This window comes from Poecilia mexicana, unplaced genomic scaffold (assembly GCF_051168715.1).
Source record: "Poecilia mexicana isolate PSO_F unplaced genomic scaffold, ASM5116871v1 scaffold_6, whole genome shotgun sequence".
NCBI classification, from domain to species: domain Eukaryota; kingdom Metazoa; phylum Chordata; class Actinopteri; order Cyprinodontiformes; family Poeciliidae; genus Poecilia; species Poecilia mexicana.
Window position 1 is genome coordinate 7,773,475 of NW_028263375.1, and position 16,044 is coordinate 7,789,518.

Consider the following 16,044-nt stretch of genomic DNA (forward strand, 5'->3'; position numbering starts at 1 on the left):
CAGTGACTATCTTTATCTTAAAAATAGATTTTTTACTATCTTCCCAGATAAGTTGGTCAAAAGAAGAAGTGGAAAAGAAAAACACAGCATTTTAAAGCAATCAATACAAGATGTTGAAAGAAATAAAAGTGCATTTTGATTAAAAATTCATAATAAACATAATAAAACAAATTCACCCCAATATAAATAATCTGGGCAAACTTAATTTCATTGCATCAACAATGTTGCAGAACACATTTGTTGTGTTCTGCAACACAACAAATGAGGAATCAGAAATAAATGACCAGGAAACCAGAGAAGCGTTTCATCCTGGCAGGTCTGTGTGTGTGGATATTTTCTGAAGTGTTTGGCCATTTAACTCCCACAAATAGACAATAAAATCCCTGCGTCACACGTGTGTGTGAACTCCTGACAGAAATGCAGAGTTTTACGACTGGAGGGAGATTATACACTAACTTTCTGAGTAGTTTATCAGTGATTATCAGCATGGATAGTTCCCACCAAAGCTACCCTGACCTAATATATAATCCATTCATTCCTCAAGGGTGACAGCTCCGTATGGAGGAGCAGAGGGGGAGCTTAACTGCTGACAGGCACTTCTGTTTTTCATTCCTGCATGGACTCAGCTAACCAGACAAGCTCAGGTCTGCTCAGCCGTCTGCAGCAAAGCAGGGACTGAAGCTGTGCTGTAATCTGCATCAACAGATCGGAGAACCATGGGGAAAAGATGCAAAGTCAGCTGGCTGCGTGTTCTCTGCTTCGTCTTGGCCCTGGCTTCTGTGGCAACCCTCGTCACGTTGTGGACTATCGCCATCATAGGAGGGGAAGGAGATGACGTCACAGCGGCTTGGGACAGGTACGACATGACAGACACTGTGACCACAGGATGTTTTGACGAAAGACGCAGAGGTGATCAAGATTCACATCACAAAGCAACACGAGAGTTTCTCTTCTTTCAAGGAAACTTCAGCTGGGCGTCAACAAAACATGTCAGCTGACTCGTGTTTGATTTTGTGCAGACTGAGAAAAATGCATCTGAATTACAATAATAAAAAGGAGAATGTTTCCTTTTTCCACAAATCAGATTAATAATAGCAATACATCCAGGAAGCAGAGCTGTAGGTCTGAGAATTGCACTGCAAAGGAAGTCATTCAAAATCTGGAGAAGTTTTACCAACAAAAACAAAATGAAAACTTTAATCTCATCTGCACTTAGGTTGCAACTCTACCATCACACTAAATGTCGTTTTGCTTCATTTTTTATACCTCTCTCTTCAGGGATCGTCTTCCTGGAGATTTAGCCCCTGAGTTTTACAACATCACTCTGAGGCCTCGACTCAAGCCCAACCCAAACTCTAACCTCTACATTTTCACTGGTGAGTAAAAGTTGCAATGTGAGCCGAATCCCAGGCGAGGATGGGAGGCTGTGAATGCCGGCTCCTGGAGACATAATCTGGCTCTAGGAGCATGAAATACCTCAGATGTCTGCCTGGTACCAGGCTAGCTTGGGTCAATTATCTATTTTGCTATCATGCCATCAAGCATAAGGCCATATCTGTCAGACACTTGGGTAAAGAAAGAGGGAGAATTGTCACCTGATCATACAGCAGGTCCTGACACTTAATATCCTAGCTGCTGAAAGAAGTCAGACGTTTAAAACAAGATTGTTTTCACTTACAGTCCATCTTAACCGTTGTGCATGCGAGGACTGAGGCAACTGATACAGTGATATGGGTGTGGGGTCAGTTGGACCCCATTTGTAAACACAAGGGTTAAATAACCTAGAGCGTAGATGGCCTGATCAGACCTGCAGTAAGACATTTCCATAATCCTACAGTCATGCACCAACTAACTGACAAATTGTCCTTTGATTAGATTCAACAGGTGATCAGCAGATCAAATACAAAAAATTTTTGGATTTCTTATCTATTGTGTTGGCTGGATCAGTTTAAACGTTGTTGACCTTGCATGTCTCCATTTTTTCAGGTTGGTCCACCGTTCAGTTTGAATGTCTGGAAGCAACAGATCTGATTCTGATTCACTCCAACAAGCTGAACTATACAAAGATGGAAGATGAACATTTCGTCAGGTTAACCTCTGAAGGTACAGGAAACATTCATGAAAAACATGTTTCTCTCAATGAGCTCAATTCAGTTTATCCATAACAGGCTGATTTACAACGATAAATGTCATCTCAAGGCACTTTAAAAGAAAAACAATCAAACAGTGAAATCCCAATACAAGCGCGTGCCACATCCACGAAGGCTGGGGTTTTCAATTCACAAACACTTCCTGTCTGAATTCTGCAAAATAAAAGCCACTAGTGCTACAAAATCCTTTTGTCTAAATCTAAATACTGGAAGTGAAAAAAAATCATTACATTTTTGTTGTAATGGCTGGGTTTCAACCTGATTGAAATGCTGTTGTAGGAACTTCAGAGTGCAAATGTCTGGTATCTTGGTGGAGCAAATTTCTCACAGACATTTAAGATGACAAACCCCCTTACACAATGTCTGCTAACGTCAATCTAAGAAAGTAAAGTGGAACAAAGTACCTCTAAATTAAAGTCAGAGACCAATAAAGTGAGACAGAAAAAACTACTGATGTTTATTGCCCTAAAGGTGGTTCTTCCAGTTATCGGATCATTACTTTAAAGATATTTCACAGCTTTCTTTTCACTCTAAATGTCTTTTCCAGAAGGTGCATCTGTCCCCAAAATCAAGTCAACTTGGTTGCAGCTTCAAAAGCAGTACCTGGTCATCCAGTTGAGGAGTAAATTAACTCCAGGACAGAAGTACCAGCTGTTTGCCCAGTTCACAGGAGAGCTTGCTGATGATCTGGCTGGATTTTACCGAAGCGAATATAAAGAAGATGGAGTCACAAAGTAAGTTTTTCTACCCTGTTTTAGTATCTTTGTTAGACTTTTTAAACAGTTGAAACACTTCACAGGATAATTGCAACCTCCCAGATGCATCCCACTAATGCCAGAAAAACATTTCCATGTTTTGATGAGCCGGCCATGAAAGCAGTTTTCCACATAACCCTCATCCACCCGACAGGAACAGTCGCCCTGTCCAACGGCATGGAAATGGGTAAGAACGACTGTAACTGCACAAACATGCAGCTTTAGACCTAAAATGGCTCTCAAAGGGCAAAAATATTATTTTGTCATGGGTTTGACTAGAAAGAGTACATCTGTGCATTGGTTTACAAAAGCCCGTCTGGAGCAAACCAAGTATAAAGCTATATTTAAGCAATCTCTTTCAACCTTGATGAGAAATCCTAAATGTCCTTCTTTAAGTAACTTTCTGTCTTTATAAGCTAGATGTAGCTCAGAAACCCACTCCAGAAAATCCCAAAAAGGAAAAAATGATAATCAGGAACTTGAGAGCAAAAATTAACATTTGATTCAGGACCAATCCATAAAAAACTAGAAAGCATCTGCCCTTCCTTTTTATTGACCTTTGAGAATTAATTTATTGTTGCTAAAGTCAGTCAGCTTTTACAACAATAAATTAAGTACTTTAATAAACTACAGAGTGAAAAAACCCTGTTTATTTTAGACAACAAGTACAACCTCCTGAGTTCTGCATCTGCAGCAGGATCTCCGACCAGTGGGACAGTCAAAGGAAAACAACGGAGAGTTTTCAGGAAGAATCCACCTCAGATTGGCTCATTTTGAAGATGCAGATCTATCTGGAGCAGATCCCAATGTCAACCCTTCCATCCTATTGAGGAATCTCTTAAGTCTCTAGTAACTAAGACCATATGTGAGGGCTGCAATACAGATCCAAGAAGTTGTAGCTTAGCTTCTCGATCATCAAAGCAGTATCCCAATTACTGTAGATCTGTCTAAACAAGCATATCCATCTCCTGCTCCATAACTCTCCTTTGCTCAACACTCGAATGTGAAATGCAGTCACACTAAGGCCCCTGGTTGTGGAGAGTTTGGTCTAAAGCTTTGATTGTTGAGGCTCTGTGGGGCTCAGCCCATAAAAGCCACAGGAAGTCCCCTCTAGATGGGACCATCAATCTATCACGAATATTCAAATCTGAATTTTCAGTTTAGTATTATGATTGTAATGATGCTGTCGGATATATGCTCTGGTTTGTGCAAACTACTACAAAACACATTTTCTTTTACATTTAATTGAAACATCATTACAGTGTAATTAGCACCCACTTTTAAACTTTAACTGCTTGCACTGTTTAGATCACGTAACCATCACTGTTGACGGAGAAACGTTGCTGCAGACAAAGTTTGAAGCCACCAAAAAGATGTCCACCTACCTGCTGGCCATCATCGTGTCCGACTACGCTCACCTGAGCACAACCCAAGGAAACATTCAAGTTTGACATCCTATTCTGTCATCTCATAACCCTACATAAACCTATCTTAAGGAGAGACAGGGAATCAAACTGATCATTGGTTTCACGCTGCTTAGTTTAGCTTTACCAGTCTTCATTCTGTTATGTTTGTAGTTTTTCCTGATTGTTCACTGAAAATTTGCTTTTGTGTCTTCAGGTTCGAATCTGGGCTCGCAAAAAGGCCATCGAGGAGGGACAGGGGAACTATTCTCTCAAGGTAACTGGACCCATACTGGACTTTTTCCAGTCCTACTATAACATCTCGTATCCCCTAAGAAAGTCAGGTGAGTGTTCTTCACGGTGAAACTCAGAAAACTCATGCCTTAAACACAGACAAATCCCAAAGGTTGTCCTGAATCCTTCAACTCTGATTCACAGACCAAATCGCTCTGCCAGACTTTTATTTTGGGGCGATGGAGAACTGGGGACTGGTCACGTATAGAGAAACCAACCTCCTCTATGATCCTGTGACCTCTTCTATCAGCAATAAAGAAACCACAGTCACCATCATTGCTCATGAACTGGCACACATGGTAACGTTTTTCCATTTTAAACTGAAAACTTCATGGATTAGTGGGCCAACAAACTTTCCCCTGGTGTGCTGCAGTGGTTTGGTAACCTGGTGACACTGCGTTGGTGGAATGAGGTTTGGCTAAATGAAGGCTTTGCTTCATACGTATCCTACCTGGGAGCTGACTATGCAGAACCGGACTGGAATGTGGTAAGGAGCCAGTAAGGGGTTCAGCACATACAGTGATGTGAAAATATTTTTCCATTTTTGTCTTGAAGGTAGATAATAACAGTATAAGTGAATACAAAGATACATTTTCAAATGATTTAATTCACTAAGGGGAAAAAATAACTATCCAAACCCACCTTAACAGAGGACCAGAAGCCAAAGTAAGTGCCTGAATATCACCTGAGCTGTAAAATTTATTTAAATAGAAGCTGTCTGGCAGATAAACTGTCTGAAAAAGCAACACATTACCTAAAACAAAATCCAAAAATGGTAGAAAAATTAAGTAATTGGCAATTATTATTTGGTATGAAGGCGTTGGTATAATAGCCTTAGAAAGTGAGAGTTACAAACCACAACTGGAGAAAACATAAAGCACTACTGAACTTTCCCAGGAGACACAAAATCAGTCTAAAGACACTAATAATTAAACTAGCAAGCCACAAAATCACCCAGAATAATGTCTAAAGCTTCCCTCAATTAAGGTCAGAGTTAAAGAGTTAGCAATAAGAATGAGAGGCTGCATGGGAGAGTTGGGCCAAAACCAGCAGAAGAACGCAAAGGCCCAAATCACATTTACCAAAACATTTGGGGAAAATACTTTTAAGACTGAAGAAATAAAAGTGAACCTTTTTGGAAGGTGTGGGCCATCTGATCTAGAACTAACACAGCATTTCAGAAATGGACCAATCAGAAACGCTGATAGGTTCTGGGCTGTTTTGCTTCCTAAAGGCCAGGACGACTTTCTATAACTGAATCATTAATTCTGCTCTCTACCAGAAAATCCTGCAGAACATCCAGCCATCGGTGCTGGAGATTTCACCAGATCACACCTTGGTTCTGTAGCAGAATAATGATCAAAAGTACAGTAACAATGCTGCCTCTGAACGATTTAAAAGAAAAAGGTTTTGGTGTGGTCTAGTCAAAGTCTGGACTTAAATCCAATACAGATAGCGTATTATGACCATAACCACGCCATTTACACTCAAAAGCATTCCAATTTGGCTGAAGAAAACCATTTCTGCCAAGCAGAAAAGTCCAAATTCCTCTGGCGATGTTGATGTCAGTTGTTGTTGCTAAGGTAGGCATTTCTATTAGAAGGCAATTCCTTTTTCACATTGATCCAGGTTGGTTTCCCTTAATTAATGAAATTCTAATTTGAAAACTGCTCTTTGTATTTACTCCGGTTATCTCTATCCAACTGCTACCTTAAGTGACTTTATGTCCATCCATCTGATTCAGAAAGACTTGATCGTATTGGACGACGTGCAGAAAGTCTTTGCAGTCGACGCCTTGGTATCCTCTCATCCTTTGACTTCTGAGGAAGACAGTATCAACCTGCCAGGACAGATCATGGAGCAGTTTGACACCATCTCCTACAGCAAGGTATCCAGCAAACGGTAACATGGCAGTTTAAGTCCGCTCAAACACAATTAACTCCTTAATTAGTTAATTAAACCTTACAAGGTAAAAACCCTAACCTGTAAAATTTAGAAATTTTCTTGACTTTTTCCTGACAGTCAAAGTTAATTTGACACATTTCAGCAACACTGCAGTTTTTAGTGCTTTACATTGTGCAAAGATTTAAAAAACAATCATAAATGCATCATGTAGTCAACAGTTGTGAAAACTAAAAACAGACATTTAGCATTTTGTCAAGTGCGACTGTTAAAATCATCAATACATTTCAAATACGTTGGTCAACATTTCATTTATTATGTTTCATAACCAACTCTGACCAGGTGGGGTTTGAGTCTAGATTTAAAGGAAATCAGTGTTTCAGTTGTTTTGCAGTTTTCTGGAAGTTTGTTCCAGATTTGAGGTACACAAACTGGATGCTGCTTCTGTGTGTTTGGTTCTGGTTCTTGAGATTCAGTGGGTCTAAAAGGACATTTAGTTTCTTGGTTTATGATCTTTTTTTTGTTAAAATCCACCTCTTTTTGTTTTTCAGGATGCAACATATTCTTAAAAACATGTTTTATTGAGGTGTTTTTTTATGTTTAGGTTCCCTCTCCCTACACTTAACGCCATTCTGACATAAGACCACTAAGTTCTAGTAATGTGATTTTGAACCATCTGCATTCCTGGTTCCAAAAGTCAAAAACTCTACTGCTATTACCATTCAGTCTGTTTGTATCTTAAATTTTACAGCATCTATATTTATCTATCTATGTGTATATAATCTTCAAGGTTCTGAGCCTCCACTGTCAGTTTCATCCTTTCTCTGGAGAAGCAAAGCGCCATCAAAGGGTTGTTCGCTGTGGATCCTTATCCAAATCCAGCATTCTTCCTTTATTGTCCAACAAGCTGGATTATGGAAACATGCTATTTTGAATTCATTGGCGAATGTTTTCTTAAGTGCAACTTCAAAACACAGTAAGGTAAACTTTAGTCTTTAGCTGGTATAGGTGACCTGATTCCTTTTCTCCGTTTGTGCCTCAGGGAGCAGCGGTGTTGAGGATGCTGTCAGACTTCCTGTCAGAGTCGGTCTTCAAACAAGGACTCAGTGTATGAGTTTGTTTTTTCCACCCAAAAAACAGTAGATTAGTTCATCTCATTGTGGTTTAAACTACTTGACCAAAAGCAACTTTTTTCCCCTTTGTCCACAGAGTTACCTCAGACATTTTTCCTATGGTAACACAATTGGGAGTGACTTGTGGAAACATCTGCAAATGGTGAGATGAGGGCTTGACTTCTACATCTCAAATATCTGCATACAGTTTCCTGTGATTGATCACATTAACATCCTTCTTTTAGTTTGTGAATCTATTCACAGTAACTTGATTTCTGCAGGCAGTGCAAGACAACAATGTGTCTCTTCCTCGTCAAGTTGACGCCATCATGAACCATTGGGTGCGTCAGATGGGCTTCCCAGTGGTTACCATAGATACAAGCACAGGAATTGTTTCCCAGAATCACTTCCTGCTGGATCCAGAATCGAATGTCACTGTGGAATCGCCATACAAGTACGCAACCATGAAACAATTTAAAACACAACTTCTGGCAAAGCTGACTGCTGATCAATCAAGATATATGAGCTTGTTTAAAGTAAATTATGTATTAATGTTGATGTAAAAGGACTAGTTCCACTGGCAGATTATTTCACACATATCACAGGAAAAATGTCTTTCTATAAGTAAAATAATCTCCCAGTTGAACTTGTACTTTCTCATCAACAGAAAGGAATTATTTACTAAAAACAAGCTCCTATATCTTGCAAAAAAAATTACTTGTAAGTTAGTTTTGTCTTATTGCTACTAAGATATTTGCAGTAGAAACTAGACCAAAAACACTTGGTAAGATTTAGTGTTTTTGCAGTGTACCATCTTCAGACAGTGTTGATTCTGTCTTTTTGCCAGTTTTTGTGCATTAGCAAGACTTTTCCCACTGCGGCTCTGCAGACTAAGCTCTAACAGCTTTGGGTTTTTCAGGTACAAGTGGATGGTCCCGGTGCGCTGGATGAAAGACGGAGACGTCCACAAAGACATTTGGTGGCTCTTGGAAAAGGAAGGTGTGCAATTAAAGTGCATTAAATGTACAGAAAGCTTATGCTGAATATAATAAAATGTTTCCAAAATGTGTTTGTCAGATCTGAACGTGGACATGAGGACTGGGCCTTCCTGGGTTTTGGCTAACATCAATGTGACGGGGTATTATCGGGTGAACTACGACCTGGGGAACTGGGAGCGGATCTTTTCTCAGCTCAGTGCAAACCACCAGGTAACCAAACACACTTTACCTGATGGAGCTAGCAGAACATCTGCCAGCTGATAGATTTACCTTGTATTCTCCAGAAGTATTTCAACCTCTGCAGACTGACTTTGTAACCCAATTTAGGTGATCCCACTGATCAACAGAGCCCAGCTGGTGGATGACGCATTCAACCTGGCCAGGTAGGACCAGTAAAGTCAGTTGTATTTATTTTAGTCCAAATTACAAATGCTTGCTCCAGATCAGGGAACAAGTCTTGTGTCAATTTACCTTTATATTTAGCAGACAATTTTACCAAAAAAAAAATATATATATATTTTTGTGAACAGAAAAATGATGCCTTTGTTGTCTGGGGCAACTATTAGCAGCTCTACAAATCTTTTTGATAAACATTACTTTACCAAGTGACATGCTAACATACCTTTATTTTGGCTTTTTCCCTCTTTTCCTTTTCGTTTCTTGATCCCTGAAGGATAAGTCCTTTTTTACGAGATTGTTTTGCTAACTTATCTTCCTCCGTTGCTTTGGAAGCTCATATAACCGGTGAAGCGTGACCTAACGCGCCCACCAGGGGGCTCCCAAGAGCAATGAACTTTTAATTTTTGCCTGAACCTCACATGAACCTGTTAGAAAGCGACTTGCCAATGATTAGTGCCATAAGATGCCCTTGCGGAGTTCGGATAACTACGAAGCTGTACTCTAATAATCAGACCAAATTGAAACTTGTGTGGACAAAAAAACCAACGGAAGAAAACCCGCATCTGCATCCGAAGCATCTGAGTCAAAGAAGTAGCTAAATATGCTAGTACAGGTTATTTGCAACCACTTCTTTAAGTCATCATCTCACCCCTCAATAGCTGTAAGTAGCGGTAAAACAGTACCGTCACACTTCTGACGAAAGCCGGGCAGCGAGTTGGTAACATGTAAACAAATGGCTGTTCCGGTTTGCGGCGGAAGGAAGTATATATATATATCACAACTTTATAATGAAACTGGTTTTGTTAATATTATATGATCACATAGAAATCAATACTAAAAAAAATCAGTTCCACTTAAGCCCTGATTAAATGCATTGAATCTGACTGCTTAATAATTGTGGGAGGTTTCAACATCCATGTTGACAAGCCTAAAGACAGAGAGGCAAAAAAGCTGTGTGATATTCATGATCATTATGGTCTAATTCAGCATGTTCACCAAGCAACACAAATCATCTCCAGTTTGGATGTATATCCGTCCTCTGCAGAGCTCAGCTGCTCTCCACCACTCTGGCTCTCAGGACGACTTCCTACCTGTCCAAGGAAACCGAGTACATGCCCTGGCAGTCTTCACTCAACAACCTGAACTACTTCTACCTCATGCTGGACCAAACCGAAGTCTATGAGCCCATGCAGGTGAAGACTTCTCAGACGTTAGCTGTTTGTATGCTATGAGCTTTTTAATAGGTAAACCTCAATCTTCTCCTGTTTCTGTGATTCATCAGGAATACTTCAGGAAACAGGTGACTCCACTCTTCCTTTACTTCAGGAATATAACGTCAAACTGGACCAAAGTTCCCGAGAAGCACACTGACCAGTGAGTCAAATTAAATTATGAGAATAAAGTCCTTATATTACAAGAATAAAATCATAATATTATGACAATAAAGTTGTATGAGAATAAATTCAAAATATGATGACTTTATTCTTTTTTTTTATTTTCTTTTTGTGGCACTAAAACTGTCATAAAAACAGAACTATTCTTTAAATTACACAAATCTGCATCTTTATGGGTTATAGCGCCCCCTTTGGCCACACATGGCAGCTTTGTGTCAGTGTTGCTGCTTCGTGTGCAGAATGTCTTGCTTTAATAGGTTTTGTCTCCCCCTGCAGGTACAATCAGGTAAATGCAGTCAGCACAGCCTGCAAAACCGGACTACCGGAGTGCCAGAACCTCGTCCGCATGTGGTTCCGGCAGTGGATGGACGACCCTGAACGCAACCCGTGGGTCTGATTAATGCAACATTTCATCATGTTTATTTCAATGTGTGAAAATAAGAGCTGAAGAAAAACCTACAGAGAAGGGAGGGTAAAAATAATCAATATGTTATTTCAACTTATGTTATGATAAAGTATTGCCCAGAGTGATGCTTACTACTGATTAAGGTTAAATTATGTCTTTAACTATAAATGATCAAATATACACCAGTAACACTAAATATAGTTCACCAGGACAGTGAAGTGTGTAAAAAAATGCATTAAATGTTTACTAAGCAAAGATATTTGATTAAAGTTAATGACAGTAACTTCATCTGCTGCAAATAGAATGCTACACCTGGTGGGATATATGGATGAAATATTTACCTAAAATAGGTCATTGCAAATGAGCTTCGTCAGAGCGGGTCCAAGATCGCATGAAACTCGAAGTGAAATCTTTTCATTCAAACTGCAGACGCTTTTAAAACTAGCCGATAAGTTTCCGAATTAGTTCCACATATGAAAGAGGCACAAATGGGATTTTGTTTTGGATGAAAAGATCGAAATGCTGTGAAAAAGTTGGAAACAACCTGTCCTGTCACAATAACAAACTTTGCCGGACAATAAATTGTCCCAGAATTTATTGCGATAAACAATAATATTGCTGCTTTGAGAACATTTTCAAGTTATGGCATAATAATAATGAAAGAACCCATTCTCAAAGATCAATAACCTTTAAATTCTAATGAACATTTAACACTGAAACTGGAGGACATTTTAAATATCCAAAATAAATAAACAAAACGAACTGAAATAACAAATAAAATGAATTATTAAGTCAAAATTGCCCTTCAAAAAAAGAGAGCTTGTTGAGACTGCAGACTTTTATCATCCAGTTTTTGGTAGAAAGACAGAAAAGAGAAAAACAAATGATGCAAACTGAAATTATTAAACTTGTTTTAATTTATAACATGATTAATGGATTTATTGCTTATTGTGACAAGCCTACATATGGGGAAAAAATAAATTGGGCTTGGTTCCCATTTAGCTGCTGTCTTAACGTAGTCTTAGGTTGCTCATACCTTGATCCGTCTCTGGTGTTTTATAATTTTTGTTTTTTTCTACTTAAAATGGCGTCTTTTCTTGCTGTTTTTGTTTTGCTCCTATGGAAAAAAAATCAATCAATCAAGTTTATTTACATGGCATATTTCAGCAATAAGGAGTTCAAAGTGCTTTATATCATAAAAATCACAAATACAGTCAGTAATCATTTCATTTTTCCAAGTTCCATCGTAACGCATCAAAATGTTGGTCAGTGTTTCATGTACTGTCAATCAAAATCAGCTCTAACCAGGTGGCAGGTTTTTAGTCTGGATTTAAAGGAACTCAGTGTTTCAGCCGTTTTGCAGTTTTCTGGAAGTTTGTTCCAGATTTGTGGTGTGTAAAAAAAATAAAAGTGTATTCTGAGTACAGTGCCATGTGGAACTCCATCTTTTTGATGAACAAGTGAAGCTAATCTGCAGCTCTGCGTTCTTTCCTTCAGCATCCACCCGAACCTTCGCTCGGTGGTGTACTGCAGCGCCGTGGCGGCCGGCGGAGAGGCTGAGTGGAACTTCACCTGGTCGCAGTTTCAGGGCGCTACGGTGGCCAGCGAGGCCCATAAACTCATGTTGGCTCTGGCCTGCAGCAACGACAGGCAGCTGCTGGAGAGGTGAGTCTGCCCTTCACTGACCCTGCCTGGTGGTTCAGGCCTCCGATGGTCCAGCAGCCCAAACCAAACGGAAACCAGCCTGGTGTCCAAACTGGCAACTTTAAACCGGACCATAAAATTAATTAAATTAAAAATGCAAAAACTAGTGTGATTTTTTTTTTATTAGAATAAAATAAAATTAACATTGTAAAAAAAAAAAGAAAACATTTCTGATTTTACCGCATAAATACAGATTTTACCATGTAGGAAAACATATGATATGGTTGAAATAGTTTGTGTGTTAAGGTGTTATTGTCTCATGTCTTTTCAAAATGCTTGCAAGTTGTTGAAGCAGGTGATTTGAATTGTATGTTTAATATAATTTTGTTTGCGTTTTCAGAAATACCTTTATGTCTTTTTATGAATATTTGTAAAGGATCTTTATAGTAATGTCTGATGTGAGCCTCAGGAAGAATAGTCTCTACTGCAACAGAGGCAAATGCAGATCCTTAAATGAACAACTAAACATTATTTATACCACAGTCAATGTTATGGCCTTTAATAAAAACTATAAATTTAACCATCTGTTAACTGTAGGTAAACTGGTGAGGATCCACGATACAGTTTCACCTGCGAAAAACAGATTATCCAAATCCTCGGTCACTTTTTCACAGGATACGAACTCATCCACATCCACTTCAAACTGACTTGCAGGTATCTGGAGTTCACGTTAGACCCGGCAAAGATCCGGAAACAGGACGCCACCGCCGTCATCACCGCCGTAGCCAATAACAGAGCGGGACAAAATCTCACCTGGCAGTTTGTCACAAAGAACTGGGAATACATGTTCACAGAGTGAGTGTCAAACTCCGCCAGTAGTTTTAACCACTCAGTTTAAACGGTGTGTTGACTTTTAATTATGTATCTATTTGTTCATTTATTGTTCACCTTTTAAGTCCTGTTGATGTATATAAGTTTTTTTGATCGACGAGTTTTGTGTTTTTAACCATTTTAACCGTCAAAGTGTTTCTTCTTCTTACAAACCTCCCACTGACGTCGCTTTAGTAATCTGAGATGTTTGTTTGCAGTGTAAAGATTTTAAAATCTTTTGGGGATTTTGCCAGGTATGGTGTGGGCTCTTTCTCCTTTGCTTCTCTGATCAGCGGCGTCACAGCGAGGTTCTCCACACCTGAGGAGCTGCAACAGGTATGTGATTTTGATTTTACTAACAAATACAGCTGATTGAGCTGATCTGCAGTCAAAGTCTGACCTTGTAGGTGAATAATTACTGCATGTGTTTTATCAAAAGAAAGATAGAGATGGTTGTTTTGTTGTCTGGAAAACTTTGAATTTGACTAGATAGATTGGCTGGAATTGACTAAAATGTTTTCATGTCCAACAATACAAAAGAGCCTGTAGAAAATGTGCTGCAAATAGAAGTTGGGATTTCTGTGGTTTGTTTGATGAAGATGTGCAACATGTGCAGATAATAATCATAATAATAGTAGATTTTATTTAGAAGCGTATTTCAGAGTACTTCTGTACAGATCAAACAGGAAACAAAGAAACGGTACACATTAAAAATTGTGCTAACAAAGTTCCCAGTTTGGCACGCAAAATTTTGAGTGTTGTGTGGTAATTGGATTTTTGTCACTGATTGATTCCTAACAAATTGGCACCCAATGTGGGGCACCCACAGCCCTTAAGGGTGCATTCACACCAGCCCTGTTTACTCTGCTCTAATCAAACTCTAGTCTGTTTGTCTAGAGAGTCCGTTACGTTTGAGGAGTTATGAATACACAATCAAACTCTGATACGGACCAAAAACACAAACTCTAGTCCACCTGAAAACCTAGGCCTTGGTTCAGTTGATGTGAATTTGAATGCATATGTGATTAACCTCTCTAAAAGCAGGAAGCAAATTACATGGCATTCTGGGTAAATACAACTAAAACAAATGTGCAAGTCTAGTGCTAGCAGGAGAAATGGTTTGTGGCCTTTCACCAAAGACAAAAGAGAAATCCTCCAATCTGACGCTACTCCGCTTTGGTTTACATTTCATGAAGAAGGAAGATGCGCTCGCTGTCTTCCTCTGAGGTTTGGTGTTGATTCTTTCAGTGGTTCTTGGCGATGGGGGAACAGATTTTTCAAAATGTTTGGATTGTTTGAGTGTGAAAGCGAACATCAGCAACTGAAAATGTTTGTGTGTGAAAACTCCCAAAAAATCTCATATTCTACCAAATAATCTCATATTCTACCATAATCTGAACTTGAGTCTGACCTGTGTTCAAGTCTGAGGTCCTGTGGTTCCTTTGATAGTTGCTGGATTTTGAGGAGGAGCACAAAGATGCAGGATTCGGTTCTGCAGCGCTGGCAGTGGATCAGGCCGTGGAGCGGACCGAGGCCAACATCAAGTGGGTGCAGAGGAACAAACAGGAGATCCTGCAGTGGTTCAGCAGCCAGACTGGAAACTAGCAGAGCTAACTGGGCGCTGTGAGTCTGGAAGGAGGTGGTGATGATGAAGAGCAGCCTGAAGGTGAACATGTGTTGGTCAGAATCACAAGGAAAGAATAAATGTCCTCAGAGAACAAAAGGGAGGCTTAACAAATAGCAATTCCTCTCAAAACCAAGGCAAAAGGGAAAGCCAGTCGTTATGTAGTATAAATTCTTGTACATACAGTAAATTGAATCTGGTTGTTTTGAAAAGTGTTTCAGCACTGTGTTAATGATCTGGATTTAACTGAATTGAATTGGAGTCTGTTATTCCCTGCTTTACAGTGACATCAGAAAAGCAACACAATGTTGAAAACCAATTAAATATTAATTATTATAAAGTTTTTAACTGATTAAGTAACTGTACTTGTATTAGAGTTGATATAAATTATAAAATAAAGATAACTTTGTTTGGTTTCTTTCTGAAGACAAATTCAACCATGTAAAGTAAAGACATCGGGTGCAGTTCAAGCACCGACACCCTAATGAATGTTTTCAGCTTGCTACACTACAACAAAACTAAACAATTGATTTATTACTACAACAATAAGACATTTTTCCCATAAATGAAATAATCTACCAGTAGAACTAAAACTTTTTCATCAATATTAAGGAATTACAGACTTAAAAAACAACCTCCCATATCTTGCTGAAAAATAACTTAAAAGTTAAGTTTTGTCTTATTTCAAGTGTACTAAGATATTTGCACTAGAAACTAGACAAACATACTAGGTAAGATTTTGGGGTTTTGCAGTGCAGCTGCATTTCCACTGACCATGCGCAGTTTGACACTGCAAATAAATGATCTAAATGGAAATACGAAATAAAAAAAATTATCTTTCCCTAGGTTGAGGTGTTTTTTTTTTTACTATATCTAAATTGGTTTATATCCAAAACTGTGACGGAAACACTTTTTTCGCATCACGCGAGTCACATGATCAACAACCGATTACTTAGGAAGTAGTTGGGCGTGTTTTTAATGACTAATCGAGTGAACGAACTTATTCACGTGTGATTTTAATTGCGTTTCTTACTTAATGTAAAGACCGAAATTGCGAAACTGTGTTTCTTCGACAATAGCGGGATATTGACGA

General features: G+C 39.0%; 1 protein-coding gene across 1 annotated transcript; it reads left to right on the forward strand.

Annotated features, from left to right (window-relative positions):
* The first annotated feature begins 692 nt into the window (after positions 1 to 692).
* Positions 693 to 15,050, forward strand: LOC106906922 (aminopeptidase Ey-like). The gene is made up of 23 exons (XM_014972394.2): positions 693 to 856; positions 1,279 to 1,376; positions 1,987 to 2,103; positions 2,698 to 2,884; positions 2,950 to 3,092; positions 4,214 to 4,350; positions 4,526 to 4,652; positions 4,747 to 4,901; positions 4,976 to 5,089; positions 6,347 to 6,490; positions 7,547 to 7,612; positions 7,714 to 7,779; positions 7,898 to 8,070; positions 8,536 to 8,615; positions 8,694 to 8,824; positions 8,942 to 8,997; positions 10,059 to 10,206; positions 10,296 to 10,387; positions 10,684 to 10,794; positions 12,311 to 12,478; positions 13,172 to 13,312; positions 13,582 to 13,663; positions 14,777 to 15,050. Exons 1-23 carry the CDS (start codon positions 717 to 719, stop codon positions 14,930 to 14,932), a joined length of 2,832 nt encoding a protein of 943 aa, XP_014827880.2. The 5' UTR covers positions 693 to 716; the 3' UTR covers positions 14,933 to 15,050.
* Positions 15,051 to 16,044: the final 994 nt, after the last annotated feature.